Genomic DNA, 25,785 nt, shown 5'->3' on the forward strand with positions numbered 1-25,785 from the left:
TAAATAATAAGCCGTAAGATCTACTCTTATTTTTCAGTAGTGATTTTTTCCTACTCATCTCCATCGTTGTTCAGCAGTTTTTCTTAGGTGCCACATTCAATAATCCTTCTGCACTTTGATGTCAAACATTCAATAGCTATCTGCCTGCCTCCCACTTCTCCATATTCCCTGCAATCCATCTCCTCTGATTAGCTAAGATTTCACCTTCGAGAACACCTCTGCTTCTCTGAGTGAGCATGAGTGCGTGTGTGTGTATTTATATAATATTTGCAAATATTATCTCCCTCCTGCTCTGCACGCTACACAGCAACCCCTGCCGGAGCTATGGATTAAGCATCAATGCCATTCAGTAATTCAATTTGGGGGGCCTGCTGTTTCAAATCCAGCTCAGGACATCACGAGAGCAACTCAATTGAATTTAGGGCCTGATTTCAGCATTACTTCATATTTAATCCGAGCTGAACTTCATTTCACTTGCTCTCTCCACTGAGATGCTTTCTGCAACCAAAAGATACTTCAGATGTTGCCTGATCTCATGCAGTGGGGGTGGTGTTTGCTTACTTCTCTCTTATATTGGTTTGCAACTGGATTAAGCCACATCAGGGCTGCTGGCAGCTTGCATAATGCCCACAGGAAGAGACAGTCTGTACCTGAGGTGAGTGGCTGCTCTGGCATTCCCTTCCCCACTCACCGGGTTGTTGTACATCTCAACGATGAGCTGCTTCACTCCATGCAGGGTAGGATGAGCCCATGGAGACGGATTTGCCCAGTGCCGATTTAAATCAAAACCCATCAGAGAGCACCTGTGCACACAGAAAGAAAACAACACATATATATATACAGGCTTCTGACATTCCTGGCTTCAGATGTAGACCTATCTTTCATTCAGCTTCCTTCCTCTTTCCATCACAGACGCTCCCTCTTTCCTTCCCCTTCCACCAGCTGGCCACACAACTGTGGAGAAGCCTGCCTGAGCCTGAGGGTCCCCATCTGTCACATGCTGCAGCTGGAGACCCTCAGTTACAAGTATGAAGGGCATCTCCAGGCCTTTACTTTGCCCTCAGTCAGGACTTGACTCAGCAAAGCTGTTAAGAGCATTGAAATCAATGGCCATTAAGTACGTGCTTAAAAGATTTAAAGCATGAATGTAACTGTTCCACTAACCCAGGGCCTTCGTGTTCTCCTCTTCTGCAATTGCCCATGCAAAAGTTAGCAGGCAAGACACTAAGTTAAAATGCTTTTTGGCCATTGGATCTCGTGGGCAGAGAAGCATATATGCCACCTTGGCTTCTCCTTCCTGCCCTGACTCAAATACCTCTCAGAACACTGTATGTTTTATATTGCTGCTCTTGGTCCCATGGAGTAATATTCCACTCTGAGTGACACCACATTGAAATATGGTAGGGGAAATGCCCAAGAAATTAAAAATCTGGAGGAGGCATAAACAGAATGAGAAATCATTTCTCTTTTTACTGCAGAGATCACCGAGACAATCCCTGGCCACTGATATAAGGTGGGAGATAAGTCCCTTATACTGTCTCAAGCCAAGCTTGGAACCAGCAAAGCTCAAACAGAACTTTGGAAGCTGAGATCTGAGATCACCACAGGAATTTCATGTAAGATTAAAGTCCGCAAAGATAATAAAAACCCAGGAATAAATGCAACTTCAAATATAAATACAAACAAACAAACAAACAAAAATCAACTTCATTGCTAAGCCTTAAATCTTCTAGAGAAAACAAGGGCTCTCATTGATCTCTGGTCTATTATGAAAATGCTTGTTCAGCCTTAATCTTTTAAACGCACCTATGTAAACAATAGAGATTTACTCCAGTGGCATTATCTTTTGATACAAATTTTAAGAATCTGAAGACTGAAAAACATTAGTTTAATTGGCAAAAAGAAAGGAAAATGCTCTCACTTCCCTAGCAGTCAAAAAAGATGACTGTGTATATCAATCCCAAACAAAAGCTGTATACAGACAGGTGAAATGCTAAGAAAGATGAGGGGATGAAAACAGGATGTGGTAGAGAAAACAGCCTCCTTGTCTCAGCCATTACCAGCCTGTTCATCCACAGAACAGCTGTGTGTCTTCCCTGGACACCACAGCAAATTTGCAGACAACTAAGGCTGTTGTTTCCACCCCAACGTAAAACAAAACATTACAGAAACTCTTTTTTCTCTCTCTTATTATTTATTTATTTGGTCTTAACATAAACTCTCTCTCCAGTCAGTTCTCCTAATCCTATTTCCTTTTGATCTCACAGACACTGATATAAAATCAGAAGTACTTTCAGAGACGTATGTGGAATTACACTGGGATAAAACTGGTAGAAGTGCAGAATCACAGGAATGAGTTTTCATTTAACAAACAGAAGCTGTGGTGATCATTATGAATCTTATTATATTTTGGAACAATTCCCCCCAAATAACAGCATGCACACCCTATAGGACAACTTTCTCTAGAGATCAGAACCTCAAATCATATATCCTTGTGGTTGAAGTCTCCCATTTAAATATTTCAAACTAATAACAGTATAGAAAACAAGCATATTTTGATTCTGCTGTAGCTCCAAAGTACACTGAAGTGGGCAAGATACAGAGCAGCAAAAGCAAACTTGAAATTCAAACATATGTTGTCAATATTCTATTTGGAGCTCAGGACTATTTGGATAACATTGTAAGTCAGCCCTACAGGGAACAGAAGTAAGCAATACCTAATTTATGTAAGATACCAAGGTGCTGCACTTTATAATATCTAAATTCTTCTGTGAATCTCCAGTTACTTGTGGGTGTCCCATCCCAGGAGGAATTCAAGGCCAGGCTGGATGTGGCTCTGGGCAGCCTGGTCTGGTGATTGGCAACCCTGCATATAGCAGGGGGATTGAAACTGGATGATCACTGTGGTCTCTTTCAACCCAGGCCATTCTGTGATTCTATGATTAGTGATGAATCTTATAGTTCAGGCAAGGATAGTTGAAGATAGTTGTTTTTGCTCGAGATGTCTTTGTAAACAGAAAGAAGCAATACTTGACAAACAAGTTATTCATTTGGGAAGCCCCTCTGAGCTCTATTTAATAGGATCCTAAATCAATTTCCAAATATCATTTAGCCAGTCTTTGATGTGATATCACATCTTTATCAATTTAACAACAATTAATTTAATATCTGATGGAGGCACTACTGTTTCTTTCCAGTATGGCAACAGTGCAAATTTTTCTTTTTTTTCCTTTTCTTTCAAGTCTATTTTTTATTTCCTTTTTGCCTAAAGATGCATTTGTATCTACCGCATCCTTTTTATTTATCTGTTGCAAACTTGCAGTCTCTCTAAGGTAACATCAAGTTGTGTTCCTTGTTACTTCAGATTTGATTATTGACTCTATTACATGTAGAACTGCCTCCCAAAGCTCACGTATATCAGGACATGACCAAAACATACGGCAAGAGTCTCCCACATGCCTATTACAGATCCTGCATTCATTATACTCTCTTGCTCCCAGATGATGTGATCTCCCTTGTGGTAGTACCTCCAATGCAAGATCTTGAACAGGATAACTTAAAAACTGCATCTTTCACTGCTTTGTAATTCACTTTAGCAACCTTTAAAAAGTTCATTTCTAGTACACATTGCATGCTAATTCAATTGGTTAACTATTCATCTGCTTCTTTAAGCACAGAGTAGGCAAAGTGAGAACATAGGCAAGCTAAGGAAAAAGCAGCCCTGCAAAAGGAAATAGTGATGTACCAACATAACATGGTACCATCCAGTATTTAAGACCACATCTCTCTCTCACTCAGACTGCAAATGGCCTCAGCATGGTTCCTTATATGACTAAGTATTCCCCAAATTGGGAAAGGACTTCCAAATATTTCCTACTGAGATTAGATTATTTTGTGCAGTAATGAAACTAATGTACTTTGTAAAAAATAAGAGGATAGGGGGAAAAAGAAAAGCCACATAAACCAAGCCAGATAAATTCTATCAAAGAACAGTCTAAGAAAAACATCTGAAGAGAGATAAGGAAGCAAAACAAAGCAGGATATGTTACAGACTACAACAGGTTCAAGAGAAGACAGAAGTGGGTTCAAAATGAGTGATGGATGAAGGAGGTGAACACCTTCAGGGTAAAGGTGCTGGAAAAATACTACATTCCATGAGGTTGTGCCAATGAACATGGAAAACAATATTGACACGGAGACAGGTAAAAATGATGTGTACAGATTCTCACCGGTTAGAGAAAGGTATAATCAGAAGGAACTGAGTTTCCTACAACAAGCGAAGAAGCAAACTGTTGCTATTACCTCACTGTAGTCATCACTTATAGTATAAAAACCTGGGGTTTGTATTGCAGAGTAATTGCTGATAAAAATGACATGTATGTCATTTAAAATAGTTAAGCCATTAGCAATTGCTTGAATTTTGGATTATGCTGGTTAGAGTTTGCTAGATACACATGCCGCTTACTATCTTTTTGTTTTCTGACAATTTATATTTATATCAGGTTCTGTCGTTATTCTGATTGAATTAGAATTTGTTTTTCACAAATGTTCCTCAGTCTTTTTCCAAAATTTCTATTTTCTACCAGTAGATAAATTTATTACAGTGTTTACAAATTTACATAAACACAGCACAAATTCAGTCAAAGCAAATGAGCTTCAAAATTGAAATGGAAACTGAAACATTTTGCAGTATTTATCCCTCCCTACTTGGGAGACAGCCAGATCTCGAGAGGTTACCAGCTCAACTCAGGGAAACCAAAAAGTGTTCAGACCCACATTCATCTTGCTGGGCAATTGTCTGGACAGAACCTCCTTGCCTCTGGGGGCTTAACTCATCAGAGGTTTTACAGACTTCTTAGACATCTGCTGTAATGAAAACATTCTCATCTCTTGCTAGAATAGAAGAAGGTTTAGTATCAAGGCATATGCTAGGTTTATTGTTAGGGCTGCTTTCTATTCTTTCAAGTTGTGTCTTTACTTTCTACAATCTTCAAGTTTCAGAAACCTCCAGGACCTCTGCCTTCCTTTCACTTGGGTTCTTCTCCCCACACCCTGCCCCCTACTCATTTTCCCTACCACATGAGTCCAAGTCTCTCACTAACAGACCCATTTCCACAAGGTGAGATACAGAGAATAATGGAGGAAAGGAGTTAAAGAAATCCTTTTCTCATGGCATATGATTTAATACAAAGAGAACTCGACACTCTTCCCTTCAGCTTTGTAAGGTTGTGTTGGTTCATTGGATCAGTACCAGGTGAATCTCCAGATAATGCTGCACACAAAGCCAGGGAGTTCAAATCCACAAATGGCACTACTGACAGGGTTAGGATTTGAAATTGAAAAGGTAGTGGGGGGACCTCAGGCTTATTGCAATACAAGTAGAGACAGAGGGTAATTGGTCTCCATTGTTGCACTTCAAGGCAGGAGTAACAGCAAGAAACTGCTGAGAGTCTGCAGCCTGCAATATCATGCGGGAAGAGTAGTTGTGCAGCATGAGGGAGAATACAAGAGGAACACATGGAAGACTTGTTTCTTTTAATAAATATATCATTTTAAACCTGTTATATTCACGACGTTTTACAAATCAACTCTACACCTGCTGTTGTCGGAGAAGTCAGAGTCTTCATTAGTGCACATTTCATCATTTGGGTGCTTGGGGTTTGCGATTTATGCATTTGCCTATTATTCATTAAAGAGGATTCATTCAAGCCCACATGTTCTAAGGCAATTAGGTAGCAAGACATTCTAACGCTTCAGCTACAAAGAATCCTTCTTCCATCTCTCTCTCCCCCCTTCTGAGCTTTCTGCATTTTTAATTTAGAGCTCTGGAAACCTTCACAAAGGCTATTTAACATAACCACTGCAGCGTGCTCCAGGCAGAACACGAGTGGCCATACAGAGCAGAATAGCATTAGCTACCAGAAACCACACGGTGGAGTAGACGTTTACAGAATGAGTGCTGCACGCCGTACCGACATAATTTTAAACACTACATGACGGTTAAAGATGTGTTTCTCCATTTTCTGTGTAAACAATGTTAAATAAGAATAAACACAAAGGGATATTTTCTCCTTCTGATGAATACGTGCATTTCTCAGAGCTGGTAATAGGCATTACACACACACTCACCAAGGAGAATATGCCTCTGCACCTGACATGGGCAGACTCCCATCTCTCATCTGCAGGATACATCTCAATTCCAGTATTAAACTCTCCCTCCACAGCCTGAGTCCTCAGAAATGCCAGAAGGATTCCTGGGCACAAAGCAAAGCACTGGAAGCCCATCCCTCACAGAGGAGGATCCCACCCTGTGAGCATTCTAGGGTATGAGGTTCTAAGAGCTGATCATCAGCACAGTTTCTCCCTACACATTCTCAAGCTCACTCTTCAGTTTTTCATGGAACACCATTCCCAACACATTCCCAGGGAGGCAGCCCATAGGAGAACCAAGCTTCTCCTGAGGCAGCCTGTTTCTGGCCCCACATACAGATCTTTGCCAGAGAAGCTCATCTCCATCCCACCTCAGGAAGGTGCAATGCTGAGTCACATTGCACATCAATCTAGCACACCCAGGTGCTTTAACCAAGTCACCGACACCGCCTACAGTGCTTCCATTTTCAAGCTTGATTCATTGTTTGGCCTTTTCGAAACAAAACATATAGTTCACTTAATGAGAAGAAAACAGCATTTTTTTTCCTCCAACTTTTGGATCCCCAAAATTTCCACTGCAGACATTGACCACTGCAGCTCCCCTGACGCAGCCCAAGAGCCACCTACAACTTATGGATCACAAGCTGTAACCCACTGAGGAGAATTTTAGCTTCACAAGGGATTAATTTACTGAATCTCCACCTCTCTGAGTGCTACCTGCAGCTGGAACTCCTCCAGGTCCTCCTTTCCAGTCCTCCCAATACTGTTCATCTTCCACATGATCTGTCTCAGAACCTTCTGCTTCAGAAAGGCAGATATGCTTTAAATACATGACACCTCCCAATCATTAGCGAGCGCTCCAGCTGCTGTATGCCAACATTCCCCACGTTACAACATAAATTTCACACAGTTCTTGTCAGATGAAGTTGGCAGTCTTACTTAACCTACTCACCTTCAGGCAAGAGGAAAGGAGTAGCGTGTTCCCTCTAGACCGGTGTAATACAAACATGCCCCAAAAGATGGTTCAGCTCCTACTGTCAGATCTATGACATGTGGAAAGCTGCAGTTCAAGGAGCAAATGTTAACATCACAAATCCATGCTCTTAAGAAGTTTGGATATGCCACAGCTGCACAGATATATACAGCCTTCATTCAGCCCTGTGTATGTCATTATTATGACAGCCTTCAACTATAGGAGCATGGGGTGTTTTTTCCACAGGGTTCTTGCTTTATTCCACACACGTGATCAACACTGTTCATTAATGAGCAGATTATTCAATATTTTGTCTTTTCCTTATTGCTCGATATGCAGCCCTAGGCTCCTGCTTACTGCATGCTGCTCAGAGCTATTCCAGAGACAGAGCTGTTCAGTTCCACACAGTTTTCCTAAAGTGCCTAGCACTGCAAGACACAATTGCTGTATGAAACACTGATGTACTTCTTCTCCCAGCTGCACGGACACAAGAGGGAAATGCACTGTGCACAGACCATAGAAGAATCGCTGGAACAAACTGACTGAGATGAGAAACACCGGCTAACTTGGACCACCATATCCAAGAAGCCAAGGACAGATATTTTAAGAGAACTTCACATTATGTAGCATGCTATACATTCAGCATCTACTGTACACTGATTTGAGCTGAAGCTGACTGTTCTCCTGGCCCAAAATGACCACATGAATGGAAATAATATTAAAAACAACCAAGTTTAGGAATTATGACAGTGACGCTACACACAACACACATTTTCAATAGGTCCATGTCAGAACTCAGCCAGAGGAACTCCATCTCCACATCTCAAAGGCCTTCTCCTCTTTGATACCCTGAAGTGCAAGTCTGACTTATTACCAAAGCTGTCAAGAAGGTGTGCTCTATTCTGATGAGATGGCAAACAGTAAAGCAGCAAGACTGGCAACCTGCAGCTGAATGCTAACTGCTAAGATTTAATTGCTCAGCACCAGAGAGCTCAACCACTGGCTTCCTTTAAGAACTATCTGTGCTAACTGGCTCTAATATACTTATGCATTTTCCACTCATATGCAGCCAGTATACTGATTGTATTCCTGCACAATCTTGCCATATCTGCAACTAGCTCTTCTTGCAAATGTGTTTTGGATTGGATACATAAATATCCATCCACTTTGAGCTGGTAGAAGAGAAGGCTCTTTTATCATATCTGCACAGGGATACTCAATCCATGCATGCTGCCTGCAAGCAGCCTAACCATGCACCAGCAGCTAGCAGCAGGTAGAGTCAGGGATACATCTGTTAGCCAGGCGTTCCCATACGAAGTCCCTTTACCACTATTAAGTGAATTTACAATTGCATGAAGACCTGAACAAAGCTACAGGTTTCACAGTATCACAGAAGAGGGAAAAATAACCCAGTAGTTAACTTAGGGTGGTAACATAAGACTGTGGGGGCATCTTATACAGCCTATAGAAAAACTGCAATGCCTAAGTTCTCTAGTAAAAATAATTTTATTACTGACCTTCCATGGTGTTTTAAGAGGAAATACTTGAAGGATTATGAAGTACTTTGGCACTACAGTGATGGGGATATATCAGGCTCTGTAGATGGAGATTAAGTGGTTTATGGAATCACAGGAAGGTTTTCTGATATAGTCTGAATTTTAGTGAGGTTCACTTCCAGCAAGCTTGCACTACTTCACACTTAACATTTGCTTCTGAAATGTTTCTAAAAGCAATAAGATATCCTAGCCTATTTTATGAGAGAAATTCTCTGAGGTTTTAGATATATATGTACGACACATCTACATATACACAAATATGTCAGCGTTTCCTCTTGCTCTTTCAACCCCCAGCTCCCAGTAACTAAAGATTTCTTTTCCCTCTCAAATGTGTCTCTGTTCTCACTTTAATTTTCAAGGTCGTCTGGCCCACTGGGTGTGTTACATATTGCTATCTAATTAAAGAGAGCAGATTAACCTTATTCTATTAGGTTGTTTTAGTACCTGCCAGCTGAATATTGCACACATTAGCAAAGGGACGTTGTGGCCAAGTCAGTTAAAAAACAGCAACACACAAAATACCAGAGCATACATCTTTGCAAAGTCCACCAGAAACTCTGAGCATGATGCAAATGTTCTTCCCATAATCACTGCTATGATAAAATAACAAACATTTTATAACCAAAATAATACCAGCGCCAAGTTTGTCACATAGCATTTCAGAAGATGGCAGGCAAGCTATAAAGCCCTAATCTGCCACTGACTGCAATCAACAAAAAAGCCCAGATGCTTTCAAAGGAAGTTAAATCAGTCTCAGATCTTTTCCAATCACTTCTTAATTTAAGGGGCAGAGTTTTACCATCTGAGCTTCCCTGTGTGGCACTGCCTCAGCCCAAACAACACAGAAAAGGAGGAACTATTTTTCAGCACAGTTGTCTGTCTCTGTTCTATTACCAATTTCTATCTCAGATCACTTTGACTTTGTATTTTCCACCAGTCCCATTTGTGGAAATGGGACTTTCCAGGGGACCAGTCCCATGCTATGTGCCCTAGGTGGTAAGCTACTGGCAAAGATATACTTCTCATATTACCCCATTGCATCTCCTCTTATGAAGTCAAAACAATATATGAGGAGATCTGGTGCCATTGCATGAGATAGGGGCCAGTTGTCTGAAATGGATGCTTGTCTGATGCAGAAGGAGTGTACAAATGCTCCAACTGCAACTTCTATCAATCACTGCAACATACCAGCAGAATGTGATTTGATACTAAGCCAAGCTGAAACTACACATTTTGATTCCGGAGCACTGAAAACATCTCATTGCAATGAATAATGGTACAGTGAAAGATTAGTTTGAGAATCCTGATGAGAATGTTAAATCTGAAAGGAAAAAAAAAAAAAAAAAAAAAAAAAAAGGTTTTAGAGCATTTGCTTTTTTTCACTATCCCTAGAAAACAAGCATGGGGGGGGGGGAATGGTCAGAAAACCTATTTTTTTCCTATCAGTTAATAAAAAAAATTAGTATTAAAACATTTCCTGCAATTTGCAGAAGAATACCAGCCATTTCTGAGGACATGCAAGATCCAAATGAAAAAGCTGAGGATGAAACACCACACCAAACTAAATTGGCTGGTAATCTTTATCCATGCAGACCAGGAGAGATTTCAGGTGGAAGCTGATCTTAGCATATTATTATCCTATTTCCCACATTATACTTGTTGATCAAAAAAGCCACTGTGTTGCCTAAATATTCATGAGTGAAAAGCTTCTTGTCAGTCCAGATACTTGAGTTAAACCTGCCATGCAGAACTGATGCTTTTTTCTTATGTAATCCTTAAAGAGATCATCCAATATGAAATTATGACACACTGCTGGATCTGGCTTTCTACATCTCTTCTCATCCTTAGAAACTTTGCTTTCAAACTTTGGCTGCCAGAGAGCTCCATAATTGTCAAAGATGAGCACTTCTTTCAGTCTAACTGCATTTCTTAGGCATCATGAACTATTTTCTAGTGAACTGCCCATTCAATCAGACCTGTTATTAATGGATACTAAAGCACTAAGATACATAAGATACTAAAATTATGTTCGCAAAATGAAACAGAAGTTATTGGCCACGTTAAGTTTCCTAGAAACCTTGTATGCCATTGATCACAAACTGAAGTATAGCTTCAGTATAACTTCAGTCAAGCTCTATAGGAAAGGTTACATTTGCTTCAGTACCATCTCTGAGTTCTCTTGACTGTTGTTGTCAACATCACAAGTGGAAAAGCCAGACAATGTCATCCTCCGTTAAGAGAACAAGTATTCACCATCTCAAGTATGTTGTATGTGAAATACTCATGTGCAGGATGCTGCAGCAATGGAAGGAAATACAATTCAAGACAATCTCAGGGTTAAAAATACAAATGCTCGTATGGTTGTACATGCTAGAATACCCAATACATTTTGTCTGTGACTCGTACCCTGTAAGTTAAAGGAAATGGCTGGTTGGATCATGCTGTTTATGCCTATGATATCTTCCAGGAATTCTTGGGTCAGTAGATGACAGTAATGTCAAATACTTTAAGTTCTTTCAACTTCTATGAACATAGGCAACTAAGCAGGAGAAAGAAAGGGTGCTCCTATGGTCGTTTCTACTGAAGAAAATATTACTTAATGAACTAAGACTTTATTAGGCAACAGAGAATCCAAACATTATAAATATACAAACAACACCACAATATGCAAACCAAAAAACCATGCATTTCTATCCAGAGACTTTCAAAATAAGCCTGGAAAAAGCCTTTAGAAACAAACATAACATTGGGGCTAACTCTTCTTTCAGAGAGGAATCAGACTGAAGACCTCCAGAAGTCCACATTAATATCTTTTTCATTTAATTCTATGAAAATCCCTAAATAAAGGGAGGTGTCAATTACTGCTCTTAGCTTGGTAGACTCCAGAGAACCGAGCTGTGGGACAGCAGGCTTCACAAGAGGCCTCTGGAATGATTTCTTTTTCTTTATGCATATTTTCATCCTAACACAGTTCAGCACCCTTGAGATACAAACCTATAGCAAAAATGTACAATGAATGAGAACATATATGAGTGGGAAGTGGAGGAGCAAACAGATTTCAATTTCAAGCTTTCATGGCTTAGCATAAACAAACATGAAACAATTCATCCTTAGAATATAGAGGTGGGAGGAGGATATTGACAGTGTCCTCTAGACACACAGAGAGACTGAGAAGTAGGGAGCCTGGAGCGAAGAGAACATTATAAAAACTGTTTAAAGCCTTAGGAAAGTTAGAAGCAAAGATGAAGCTTGCCTGTTTCATACACTGGTCTGTAAGTGGAATTCTCCCACCCCGCTCCCCCCGAGACTGTTAAAAAATAAGTCAGCCCTGTCAAATGTTGCTTTCTCCTTAACAAACATGACCTTTTAAAAATCTGAGTTAAAATTCAGTATGAGTGAACAGATTCTAGAGAAAGCCACAGGAATAGCTTCTAAAGAGCTTACACTCGGCTAAGGCTCTTTATGAATCTGAAAAGCCTAAATGAATTTTTTATTTCCCCCCCAACACGTTGTTTTTCACAAATTCATCTTCTGCCCACATTCAAGCTGACATGGGACTAAGGTTTTAATGGGACACTGCAATGATCTCGCAGTGATCATTAAGCTATTAGAGAGCTTTCTTCTGTTTCCAGATTTGTATAGACACTCATTTAAGCTGTAAGCAGACAATCTAAATCCCACCTTCCCAGCAGACTTTCCCATTAGCTTCCGTATTCTCTCAACATTAAAAGCAATGAGGCACTGCATAGTTGTTACTCACTGCTTCAGCACCAGCAATGCCTCCTATGTAAGCTCGTCTTGAAGCATCACTGAAAAAGCCACAGAATATTAGTTCAGACTACATCCATGATCCATCAGCTTCTAATATGAGGAAGCAAAACCTAAGTGCTTCCACCCCATCCCACTGTGCCATCTTCCCAGGAAGATGGGAATCAGCCCCTTTAACTGTACTTTGCGTGGAAAAGTGCTTCCATATTTGGAAGCAGAAAGCAAAGCAGAAAGCTACTCAATGGTGCTGATATGCGGTTTGTTCAAGCTTGGACAAGGATCCAAGTGTTGTGTCTTCCAGTGTGGACCAAAGCAGTTCTTTGATTTCGGGAGTTAGTTCCTCCACCTTAAGTGTTTTGGAAGTGGACTCTTGTTTTTCCTTTGCAACAGAATTTCAAAGCAACTTGTTCTTAAGGCCCATGAAATGGGATTGCTGGAGGCATGTGGAGAAAAGAGCAATTTACTACTTTCAAAATCAAATTGTTCTTCTCTACTGGCTTGACCTGAATGCTTGCCAAGAACACTGTGGTATCCCTATCTGAAATTCACATTCAAACTCACAGGGTGGAATTAATCAAATAAAATAAACTCTGACAGTAGTGAAATGGGTCACCCTGACCACAAATGAGCTTGAAAGAGAAGATCTAAGTAAACAAATTTAAGGCTTTCAAAATTAAGTGGTTCACCTGTAATGGTAACACATGGAAACAATAGTTCCATGGCCAGAGCAAAGACGAGATGAAAATGGCTTTCTTTCATTTGAAAGAAAATATATTGAAGCCCGGAAGACAAGAACAAAGGCAAAGGAAAACAAAGCAAAACAGCTCAAAAGAGCCCTGACAATTCAACTTCTCCCATCAGCCTCCAGAAAATGGATAACTTACATATGGTATGATTGAATTTCACTGTTTTGTCACCCTAGCGGTAGCATCTTGGTATGAAACTCTGTTTTGTGAATTGAGTTTTGTGATAGGCCCGAGAGAGCAGGAGTTATCCCAATCTAATCGGGATGTGACAAACACATGCATCAAAATGTTGCATTGTCAAGATCCAGAAGCCACTTAATTCCAGAAAGATTTTTAAAGCTGAGAAATCAGTTTCGGCAACAGAATTAGAAGCAAAGAAGGAAGACGAAAAACCCAGGTGGAAAAAGGTAACGGTTTTTTGTTTTGTTTTCTTTAAAATATACCTGCAAAAATTTGGGCACGTTCTTGAATGGTTTCTTACTTTCTTATGCAAAATTTTGTTTTGCTCAGATGAAGTGCACAGGCACTTTCTTCCATTAATTCCATCTGTTTTGTAATCATCTGATAAAAATGGAGTGAAAGGTACATGAAATGAGATAAATCACATTACAGTGAAACCCAAAAGGCCATAAGATAAGACACCACACAACACTGAGTAAAATATCCCAAAAAAGGAGGTTAAATACAATAAATAACATGCTAATGTCATTGCCACGCAAAGAAATAAGCACGCTAATGCCACTGTCATAGGAAGGAAAGAAAATATCCCAAACAAAAGCAGAGCACAGAAATTGTCTGTGATTATCAATAACATGACATCAAATTGGAAAGCATGTGCATTTAAGAGAGACGACACCAAATGCTTCCTTCAAAAGAAAACGAACATCACAATCACTTTGTATTTCCCTGGTCTCAGCTTGCATTTCCTATCTAAATACAAAAGATAGCTTCAAAGGATAAGTACAGATTAGCAAAATACTCCAGGTGATTGAACGGATTAGTATTATTGTTTAGCACAATGCAAGGTGATAGAAAAATCCACAGAAAAGAAAGGTCTGATATCTGGACAGACACTTGAAATTACGCTGCCGAATTTTTACTGTTTTTTTTTTTGGTAAGAACATAAAGTGTCACAGTAGATGCCTGAAAGCAATTCCAACTAAAGAGTGGGATTTAAAACTGAGGATCTTGAGCAACAGGTGGAACAAAAATTACTAAGTGAAGTGCTATTTTGTCACGCACTGAAAAATCCATATGCTAGTACCAGAAGCAAAACTATCATGTTCCAACAAACTACACAGAAAAAAAATCTGAAAAACAAAAAAAACATTTTTCTGTAGGAGGAAGGATGAAAAGGAAAAAAAAATAAAATAAATGCACCAAGAAGAGAAAATATCTTAAGAGGAAATATCTTAATTCATCCTGGACAGGTAGAAAGCATAAATATCTGATGTCCTTGCAATGCAGGCTAATGTAATCACAACCATCATGTTCTCAGTTCTCCCCACCCTCACAGAGATCCACAGTTTAGTTACAGACTTACTGATGTGTTCCACTTCCCTTAGAACCCAAGAATGCAATATCAAACAGACCAATTCTTATCAAACAGACCATTTCACTGCATGATGTAGCTAATTATTTTATGTCTAGGTACACAACATTGACCTGAACTTCACTGTCTATTAAGCTATGAGCCATTTCACATAGCCTGTAATTAGGGATGGAGATTTTGCATTCAGACTTTACAGTCCTACAGTTTCCTCAACTTCCAGAACTAAAGACTTTGTACATCAAGAGCTTAATCAAAGCCCCTAAAACTCAGCATTTTACTGGCTCTTGGAACATTTCATAGTCAGTAATAAAATATTCTCCGGAGCTGCAGCAAGGCAGGTACATGGTATTAGTCTCACTTTGCAACTAAGACGACTGAGAAACAGAGAGAGATTGAATGAATCATCCAAGATCATGCTGGACCTGTCTGACAGTCATAAATAGCAAATCAGGTCTCTGAAAAAAGTAAATAAATCACGTCCCTCCCTGCAAGAAACAGAAAAATATTTGGTTCATTCTGACCATGTGTATCCTCCATGCTTCTGGGTTACAGCCAGCAAAGGAAACATTGCTATTCCAAGCAAGGTCATTCCCACAGAAAAATCCAGACAGACCATCAGCTGTAAGTAACAAGTGTACCGAAACAGCATATTCTCACAAGAATTTCATTTGACTGTTTAAGATCCAAGATACTCATGTAAGGATTTAAGATGCCTCAGTGAGTCTCATTTACCAGAAGAAAACCCCAGATCCAAATTTACTCATGTTTTCTCATGGGCAGTTATCAAGGCAGGAGTAAAGAGCAAATGGCATTCATCAGGTGGTCACAGAACAGCTAAACATGCCAGGTTAGCCAAACTATCTCCAAATATGAAAAAGCAACTTGCCCTAGCCTGAGGCAGAGCAACTTTAGCCAAGACAGAAGCAAATGTGTGTTGCTGTCTCTTACTTCAGTGCAGCAGAGCACTTTACCCAGTGTGTACAGTTGTGGAGAAAATAAATAAACCCAAGAGCCCTACTTGCCACAAACACTACACATTTACCTCCATTTGCTGGAATGCAATACGCAAGTGCAGCTAGAAAACAGTATTTCATTTGGGTTAAAAAGGCTGTTTGCTTTTTACTTCTCTTGACAAATCTGACAGGATGACTATCAGATGGAGGTTCAGAGATGGATGTAAAGCAGAAAAAGGCCAATTATCAACTCTTTTCTGCTTCAAAAATATTTGAAACTGCTTCCCTGTAATGAACAACACACAAGCACATTATTGAAAGCTGAAAGGAGTCTTACCTATGACAATCAGCACAATAATTGGGACAGTTTTCAAAGATGACAAAATCTTTTCCCTCCAAATTTGTGACTGTGGCTCTTCTGATCCCCCTTACTCCTGGAATTAGAAGTCAGAACTTCCATTTGTGAACAATGGCATTCCCAGAGCAGACACAACATGCGCTCTGCAGCCATCCCTGTTGCTATGCTGCTCACACTGGGATGAATAACATGGCTCATGGCTTGTTCAAACAGCAAAATGAAATTGTAAAAGCCAAACTCCTATTGCAAACACAGTATGCACAGCTTTTACTAATCCATCACTACAAGAAAGGGAAATTTGAGCAAAGTTATTATTTGACTGCTTATGACACGTGGAGAATGGAAGCAATCACCAAGTCTGGTTTTTGAATCTATTTCTAGAGCATTGTGCAAACTCAGCCCACAAATGTATCTACTCCTGTCATAACAAATGCCAGGTTGCCAGGGAAAAATTAGACAAAACTGGGTTTTGAATTATGTCAAGATTAAGAGAATACTAGTAGAGAATGGTAGAGTTATAGTTAAACAGTGACAAAAATACACCAATAGAATACACACACAAACCCAAAAACAGTGAGCCAGATCTGGTCAGCATAGAAGTCTGTGGAACTCTTCTGAGTTGCTCTGTATGCAAGGATGTCAGTAAATTTATGCTAGCTGGAGAGCAGACCTTCCAACTCATGTTAAACACCTTAAGGAAGGCAAATCAACCTCACTGTAACCCTTCCCAACCCTCCCCAGTCCCCATTTTAACAGAGAAATCCATCCAGACAGCAACTTAGTTCACCTGGGACTGTGCTGCCAACCACAGACAGTACTAAGACATCAGGCTAGAGCAGATGAGTGACTTTTGGCTAAAAGCTAAACAGGGTGAATCCAATTCAGGTTTCAATTTCATTTTACAATTTGTGAAATAGCTGCTAACAAGCAAGAGAACACAGCAATCTTGTATTTTATAAAAGGTATTTAGGTGTGTTATATCTACTATGCAGAAATCCAAATCTGCAGGGCAATGTCTGACAACTGAATATAGCAAACCCCCGATCAGGTACACAAAGTTCTTGTTTTTCAAAATACTAAAACCCCAAGGGACACTGTCCTCCAGCAATTTCAAGCCACATTTCACAACCCAAGGAGGTGCAAAGGTTTATTTTTTTCTTTTCTTTTTTTTTCCCCCACATTGTTCTCAGAATGGAGCATCCAAACCTTTGAAATTCTCTCATGGCTCATTTGTAGGCATCTCACTGCATCTGAGTGAGTGTGGATGAGAGGAATAATTGAAAATGGGACACGTGGGCATCAAAACAAGCAAAATGTCCCCCTCCTTTCTTTTTCTTCTGGTTCATGCTTCTAAATGAAATCCCAGGCTGTCTTCCAACTGCTACTCAGAGCTGTCACAGAGAAGGAACACGTAGAGAGCACTTAAACGACTGACTGACCTATTTCCATCCTTGTCTGTGCTGCTGCATCTAAACCCTTCGTTCTGAATTCCATGCACATACATGCACACGTGCACAGCAATTTTTCTGAATACTCCCAGAAGGAACTATTTCCAAAGTCTAACCTCATCTCCTAAAGGAGCTCTCTGTAGCCTCCAGAACAGCTGTTAACCCCATGGCCTAAGTGCCCTCCGTAATTAGGTTAACTTTTGGGAGCTCACTCTTTGGGGGAAACATCAAGAGTTCTGGCTCACTACCTTGTCTTCTCTTGTATCAAGTCTGTTCTTGATTGGATGCTATGTTATATCCAAGGAACCTGTGTACAAGGTTGTTTTAATTTCTTTTAAAAACGCAAGCACATAAAACTCAACTGTGCATCGAATAAATCTAAAGTTACACTAATAGTCAAAGCTCAGTACAGAGTCAAGGACCACCAACAGAGCACCCAGATTGATCATCCCTTCCTACATCACTCTAACCAAGGAACCTCAAGAGTGGCAAAAGGTCTCAACAGCTGAAGGGCTCTCCTGTCTTCCTTGTCACTTTTGAAGCAACAAAACGAACCTTATTGCTCTATGTGACTCCTGTGCTACTACTATATGTGGCTTCCCAGGAAGCAGCAGTCACTGTCTCACTGATCTGGCAGAACCTCAGAGATATAGAGAAGTTAATTGGATGAAAGGAGACTTCAAAAAAACAAAACAAAACAAAACAAAAAACAAACAAACAAAAAACCAAAAAGCTTTCTATGAAAAGACCTTCAACAAAACATTTTAATGAAATCACTAATCCACAGCAATGCAATGGAGAGGGGCAGCACTATTCTCGATGTTATAGTAAAACCAGTAATGCTTAGGAAGAAAGTTTGTTGTTGTTTCTCCATAACATGCCCTTCATATGCTTCCCCCTCTTTCCACCCCTTTCAATTAAAAGGGTTATAAAACAAGAAATGAAAAAAATGTTAATGAAGGCAATATAGAGTATTAAAAAAAAAGATTCTTTTTGAATATGGCCACATTATCCTTTATTGGCCCCTGAAAAAGGATAAAGTAAATGTTGTTTCATTATTATTTCTTGTTGTGAGAGAGCTCTGACATGAGTGAGTATAATTATTGCTTCTGTAATTTTGTATCATTCCCTCAGTACGTTTTCTGTCTACTGAATGTGTTTATTATAAAAAGAACCTCTGGTCAGCAGGAAGCCAAGAGCTGCAAAATGCTGTAGATGGTTTTGGAGTAGAGCATGCTCCTGCAGAGTTTTAAAAAGCCACACCAAACTGATCTAGAAAACTAAACTTTGAGGAATCCCAAAAATGGTAAAGAACCTCAGAATCTTCGTGTACTCTGAGATGTCACAGCATACCCTTAAATTCATCTTGCCTGATTTTTATTTGTATCTATTTATTTTCAATGCTGAACTCAATGACATCATGCACCTATACATCCACAGCCAGATAGGACAAAGTTTGCTTTCTAGCCACATGCTCCAATGTGAGAACAACCTGCTACTTTCCTCCTTAGCAAATGATCATCTATACCCAGAGCAGATTTTAGCTCTTACACCCTAGCTCCATTTATTGCCCAGGAATAATACAGAGCATCAAATATAATTATGATTCTGCTCCTCAACATCATTCCCAAAAGACTCCTGAACTTTGTCCATACTCCAGTCAAAGGTTGTCACAAAAATGCCACACTCGTGGCAGTCTCCTCTCATTTCCTACTGGAGCTCACATTTAGTATATTTTGGAGGTGGAAAAAGTCAGGTCCTTGTCTGCAATAGACTCAGCCCATTATAAGATAGCTAATTCTTAATTTCTTGTTAGCAGGCTCTGTCCCACAACATGTTGCTGAAATAATTGACACAGATTAACTTTAAATACACACCCCAGAGCAGCTGTAGCCCAAATACTTAAAATAAGGAAGCATCCTTAGCTGAAAGCTAATTTAAATGCCAAAATAAGTTTGTGAATTTGCACCGAGTCCTCCCTCAGGACTAACCAGGCCTTTACTCCTAATTTCTGAGCAGCGGATTTAGTATTTCAGAAAAAGAGGAAAAAGCAAATGACAGCACCTTCCCTCTTGTTCAGTTCTATACAATGAAAGCCTGCTGTCCATCCTTTTCAGAGATTAAAAGACGGTGAGACTCCTACACAGTTATAGAGACATGCTACGCAGGCAAATGCCCATTAAATTGTACTCTCTTCAAAAGGAATTTAGTTGTTTAAAAATCTGTGATAAAGAGAGTTCTGAAAACAACTCAGAGCATGTTGACCTTATTGAATGACTGGAAATAGTCTCCAGTAGAGCCTCAAAACATGAAGCTCTTATGGTCTTGTTACTCACAGATCTAAACATTTATTGCAGAAACTACCATGATCTTATCCGTGATGGCATCAACTGCTCCCAGAAATACATTCTAACATAAAACCATATCCACTTGTGTTCAAGATAACTATAGAACTACCTCAACAATTAGAACAGAATAGCTAAATTGGAGGGGACCTACAAAAAACATCAAGTCCAACTGCCTGATCACTACAAGGCTAATCAATAGTTAAAACATATTATTAAGGGCATTATCCAATTGAGCCCTTTAACAGAAAGCCCTTTACTGGCTGATAATATTTAATGATAGTTCACAAGCAACCAGAAGAGTTCCATTGATTAAACAAAATTTTAAACAAAGGGAAACATCTCCAATGATATTTGCCAAAGGCTTCTTTTCTATACAGAAACTCAGGATTCCAAGCTCTGGATAAGTTCAACAGTCTCAAGAGAAAGAGGAAAAAAAAAACAAAGTACATTAAGGCATAATTCTGTCCTGCAGCTGAATGCTCTCCTCCAAATTTCATTCCTCATATGCCATGTATCCTGAGATGCTCCATCCTGCCCCAAAACAGATATTTACCTAACAGGACAGAGGCAGCTGCTCTGGTCTCAACACTGATGCACTTATGCCTGCAGGCAGTCCCTGGAGAAATTTTACTTGCAGCTAGTTTAGGCTTGTTTGTCGTATTGGACTCATTCACACAAAGGAACAAAATCCGATGGCAGCAGCTGTGTTAGGAAGCCAAGCCATTATCAACATACATGGGGCAGAACTGGGTGTCTGGCCTGCAGGAGATGAGAAAACCCACCAAGAAGCACGTACATGGCCACCAATAGAGATGCATCCAAATGGAATGAGCAGTAAAACGGGAATCAAAAGACAAAGCCCCACAGATATGATAACCCATTTATCTTAAATAACTGTAGAGTCTTTACAAAGCCATTTATAATGCATACATACATACTATTTACTTTGCTCATGACAACACTTATTCATGGCCTGCTTTCAACATGATTGTTCATTCCCACTGCCGTTTTTATATCATAGGTAAGCAATTGTACGTTTTCAATTAAAAAAGAGAAAGAAGTTTTGTTTGTTTATTATTCCTTATCTGAGTGCTAAAACCAAATTACACGTTTAAGCAGTCATTCAGGAATGGCAGGTACAAACCTGTTCTGATCATTATAGCGATGATCAAAATAGCCAAAGCTGACCTTCATCCTGCTTCTGTGGACCTTACACAACTACAAATTAAAATACCTTAAAACCAACACTAATACAGGTTTTCAGGAAAGTAGCAGCAAAAGTTAACTGGATTTTCTGAGAGATTATTAAGTTTTATTCCTATGATGTTTCTTCTGTATCCTACTAAGCTTACATGGTATCAAAGCGTAAAGCCCTCTGCATTGGACAGTTGAAAGAAAGAGCCTCCAGCTTCTACTGATTTTAATAGAATTTGTCATTTGTAAGGAAGTAATTGTCTCTAGAACTTGAACTTGTAGAATACTTCAGTTGGATTAAATGATTTTAAGTATATAGCGTGTCTAATTTTTTTAATTCAGATGTCTGTAATACTAAAGGAAGACCAAGTGATCATCAGACATAGAGGCTTCTTGCAAAAGAAATCCATCTGCACTGAACAGTGTTTTGAAAAACCTGCATTAGAAAGCTAAAAAGTGGCTAACTGAACATCTTTCCTGATTTACCACACCCTACATATGAAGATATCTCCCTGGAAGCATTGCTCATTCACAAAAATAACCAATCAGCAATGGTGACACAGACGTGAAAAAAACAGAGTTCTTAGAATATTGATCTAGATTATTTCAGACAGGAATCAGACAAAAGTCTGAGATAAACTCATTGCTTGAAATATCAAGGTTGGATGGATCAAGCCAGCTGAGGTTATCTCTCCTCCAACTTCAAGATGAAAAAGGACTTGACCGAGTTCCTCTAAGGTAGCAGTCATTCGAATTCTATGGGAATTTATGAATCCTCAGCTGTGTTGTTACTGTTAACAAGAGCTGACAGTTAAATGCATTTCATTAACAGAAACTAGAATAAGAATGACAAGACTTCAGCAGATCAGATCTGTAATTGAAAGGGTGACCAATGTAAGGAATAAGAACTGTCTGCTAGGATTGTGCTTGTTTCTCACTTATACTAATATAACGGTGTGTATCTCCTGGATGTGATCTGTCTTTCTCTCACACTAGTTAGCAAAGCATCAGCAAGATAGAGATGCCAAAAGCAAGCCTACATGGCCATTAGTTTTTCCTGTCAATGCCAGAAGTAAACTCCACTGGAAGAATTAAAAACAAACAACAACAGCAAAAAGATTTTAGCTGCTGAAAACATACAGATTTACAAGGGCATAGCAGAAAGTAAAGAAGAAAGAGTGGCAGTTTGTCATTTGATTCTTTTCTGTCTTGGAAGAGCAGACAGAAGATCTATCCATGGACAACTACTGGGGTGCAAAACTTGCTGGGGGGGCTTACATGGAATTGATCTCACTGTTTAAGCTTCCTCACTAGCCAGCACTGGCAAAAAGATTGACTGGGCCTTGAACACCTGTGAAATTCCAAAACCTACTGAACAAAACCACCTCCAGATGCACAAAATGGCAGTTTAATCCAGGTGCAAAAACCCGAGTAGAACCATAATACTGCTCAGCTGCAACAGAACAACAAAAATCCTACAGCTAGAACTGAAATAATGCATGCACTGGGATATGAGTATAGAGACCTTCACAGTTGTGCCCAAGCAGTGAAGAAAGGGAGAACAGAGGAACATCTAGAGGTAATCCATTTTGAAGAAATGCGCCCTTTGGTTCAACCTTCCTTTGCCACCGAAAGCTCCTTCCCCAGCTTCACTTAGTCTAGAGAAGCCCTACTATCCACTGATATATGAAGATTACTTTTCCTGATTGTATAGTTATCTATTGTGCTTCCTGCCACTGACCAGAGGGGAGGGAGAAAAAAAAAATAATCACAAAAGAAAGGGAAAAACCCCTATTATTCGTCCAATTATATTTAGCACTTTGTCTTCCCTTGCTATAACAGTTCACTTGATTGCCTTGTACACCTGCTGCGCCACACTTTTAGCTCTGAAAGCACTTTAGGAGAGTGAGGATCATTTGTGATGTGCTTGTACAGCATCTAGCAGAACAGGATTGTGGCTTTTGGTGAACACCACAGTCTTATCAGCCATCTGAACATTCAGTCAGCTAGCTTGTTACAATTTGCATTAATATACAACATTTATTATTAATAATACAAAATATGGTAAGTTTTTCACACTTCTGTGTCACCCTTCTTGCAGCTCTTGAGATTCCCAGTGATGCACTCACTCTTGCCCTAAGTCTTTCTACAATGCAGATTACTTGCTGTCTTGCACAGGATCAGATGACAGCTCAGCCCGCTTCACAGCTAGGTACTGTGCTAGTTTACAAGGAGCAACCATTCCCTCACCTAGCTGTTACTTGCAGATCTAATACAAGGCCTCTTTCTTTCTTCGCAGAGGCATCACACAGAGGCACTATGGAGAAGTTGAGACTCTTCCTAGATCCAACAGATCTGGCAGACTCCCAGGATAACTGCTACATTAGCCTCAGGGTGCTGGAAAGCATCATCCTTATGCAAACACTGGGCTGTCTGAATGGCAGAGATGAAAGGGAGGGGGTAGCTAAACCTCCCCCACCACAACAGCATTCCAGTGTTATTAGAAATCCAGCTGTTCTCTACAAACAGGCAGGATTTACGGTTCATACTTTGGTTAAAGAGACAGATGAAATTCCCCTTCCCCATCCATTATCACTGTATAATCTATACAATTCATCAGCTCAATGGCTGTGCCAGTAAAGAAAAGGGAAAGAGAGCATTAGTATTCAGAGCACACGCACCACACAAGACAGCAGGCTTATGATCTGTGCAACCTGAAATAAGCACTTCTCTTCCCTGGGGACGTGGGTTAACACTGAGTAGCTGCACGTTAACTCACGTATACTTCTATTAATATACATCCTTTCCAATCTGGGAGGGAAAGAAGAGGCAGAATACCTGTCCCACTCACACTGGCAGAGATGGCTACTGCTTGTGTGATCCAGCACTGTGTGTCCACAAATGTCACATCCATCCCTTTCCTGACCACAACCCATCCATGTCAGCATTCTTCCTCCAGCTCCTGGGCACCAACCAGGCAGAGCCATCAGCTGTCAATCAGATGTCACATACACCTCCTCCCAGGGCATCCTGACATCTCCCCTCTGCCTGGTGCCAGAGGCAGCAGGCAAAAGGTAATCTGCTATGAGATTAATTGCTCCCGCTGCCACATCAGCACCGTTATGTTGGCTGCTGTATTTTAAGGGGGGTGGAGAGGGAAAGGGATTTCATAAGCAGTTTTTCACCACATATGTAACGGGACATAACAGCTGCATGGAAACAGATCATCTCCAGCCCCTGACTCTGTGAAGCCCCTGAATGGGCAGAAAAAATAACCATTTGCACCTACTAGCAAACAATAAACCTAAGAAAGAGATAGTACAGGCAAAGTTGTTTGTGAACATACCAACAGCACTCAGGAAATCAGTGGTCATCCTGTCTTTCATTTCTAGGGTGTCCAGAATAGCTGCATAACAGCTACCGACATCTCAGCCTCCAGCTTCAGAATTGCCTTAAGCACATTACACTCAAGCCAACAATATAAGGGATCTGTCCCTGCTGTGGTCCCATTTTCCTGGCTGTGCAAGAAGCCAAGTGAAAAACATTTTGCCAGGCTCGATTTCTGCAGGATCAATCCCTTTCCAGCTCATAGCACTGCCATACAAGCACAAGTCATGGCACAAAGGAGATGGCAGGGATGTTGAGGCCAGGAGAGAACAGAACTGAACTGTCCCTTCAGCTGCCAGCACACACTTTCCTTAGCTTAAAGCAGCTGTGAAATGGCAGTCTCCTCTCTCTATCTACTTCAGCAACAAAGATTTGTGTACTAGTGGCTACAGAAAAGGTTTCTTTTACAGACATAACCTAAGTTTTCAGACAAACACCTGGAAAACTAAGATTCAACACAGTTCATCTTCTGAGAGACTTCACCTATGTGAATTAGCATAAGGTAACCTTTCTTCTGCATAGAGGTGATACATCGCAACACCAAACCACTTAGATCCATTACTAGAAAGCACCAAAACAAGGTCCTCTGTGTCACCAAGATTAGAGATTCTGCAAGTCAGCGTGCTAGCCAAGATGTGTAAAGGCATCTTTACACTCCCCGGAAGTGATGCACATCATTAGGCTATTGAATGCCATTTTAATAACACCATATTGTTTTAGATAATGGATGTTTATTATTCAGATTTGTCTCAGGATTTTATTTCATGTTATATGACACTGCCCTTAGGTCTAATATCGTAAATTATACAGCAAGCTGCCATCATTTTAAGTGCCACCATTTAAAACAAACAACATCAACAACAAAAAACAACAGAGCAGCCGCCACAGCAGAAAACAACAAAAAGCAACGTAAACAAACATCCCCTTAGGCTGCTATTGTTTTCCTAATAACTTGGATGGGATTTCCCCCTCACTACCCACACAGCAGCAGATGGAACAGGAATACACAGCATCTCCATTGATATGTGAGAAATTCTTCCACCATAAGCTGAAGGTGAACACAGAACCCTTTGCTTGTGTAACATCATAAATACTGACCAGAAGCACAGAGCCTTGCAGAGGTCATAGGAGGGATCGGGGACTGCTGATGGTCTTATGTAAATAGGGACCTTGTTTTCATCAGCTTTTTCATCAGCTGCTTTGCTTGAAAAGTGGCAGGCAAATCTGTAGGTCTAGATAATCAGATGCTAATTAAATAAGGGAGATGTGCAGAACGGACACAATGAAAAAGTTTTTAAGATACTACCTGTGGTGAAACAATCCAAAAATAGGATACAAGCTAAGTACATGCT

The 25,785-nt window shown here is 40.1% G+C and overlaps 1 protein-coding gene across 4 annotated transcripts in view; it reads right to left on the minus strand.

Moving 5' to 3' along the window:
* The window catches only part of LOC140255477 (BEN domain-containing protein 5-like), an 812,733-nt gene that overhangs the window by 140,082 nt on the left and 646,866 nt on the right, over positions 1-25,785 (minus strand). For all 4 annotated transcript variants that reach the window (XM_072343116.1, XM_072343117.1, XM_072343122.1 and 1 more), the window contains one exon: positions 692-803. In XM_072343116.1, coding sequence (XP_072199217.1) covers positions 692-803 — 112 coding nt within the window. The remainder of the gene's footprint in view (positions 1-691; positions 804-25,785) is intronic.

Source organism: Excalfactoria chinensis, chromosome 8, assembly GCF_039878825.1.
Source record: "Excalfactoria chinensis isolate bCotChi1 chromosome 8, bCotChi1.hap2, whole genome shotgun sequence".
In the NCBI taxonomy this organism is placed as follows: Eukaryota; Metazoa; Chordata; class Aves; order Galliformes; family Phasianidae; genus Excalfactoria; species Excalfactoria chinensis.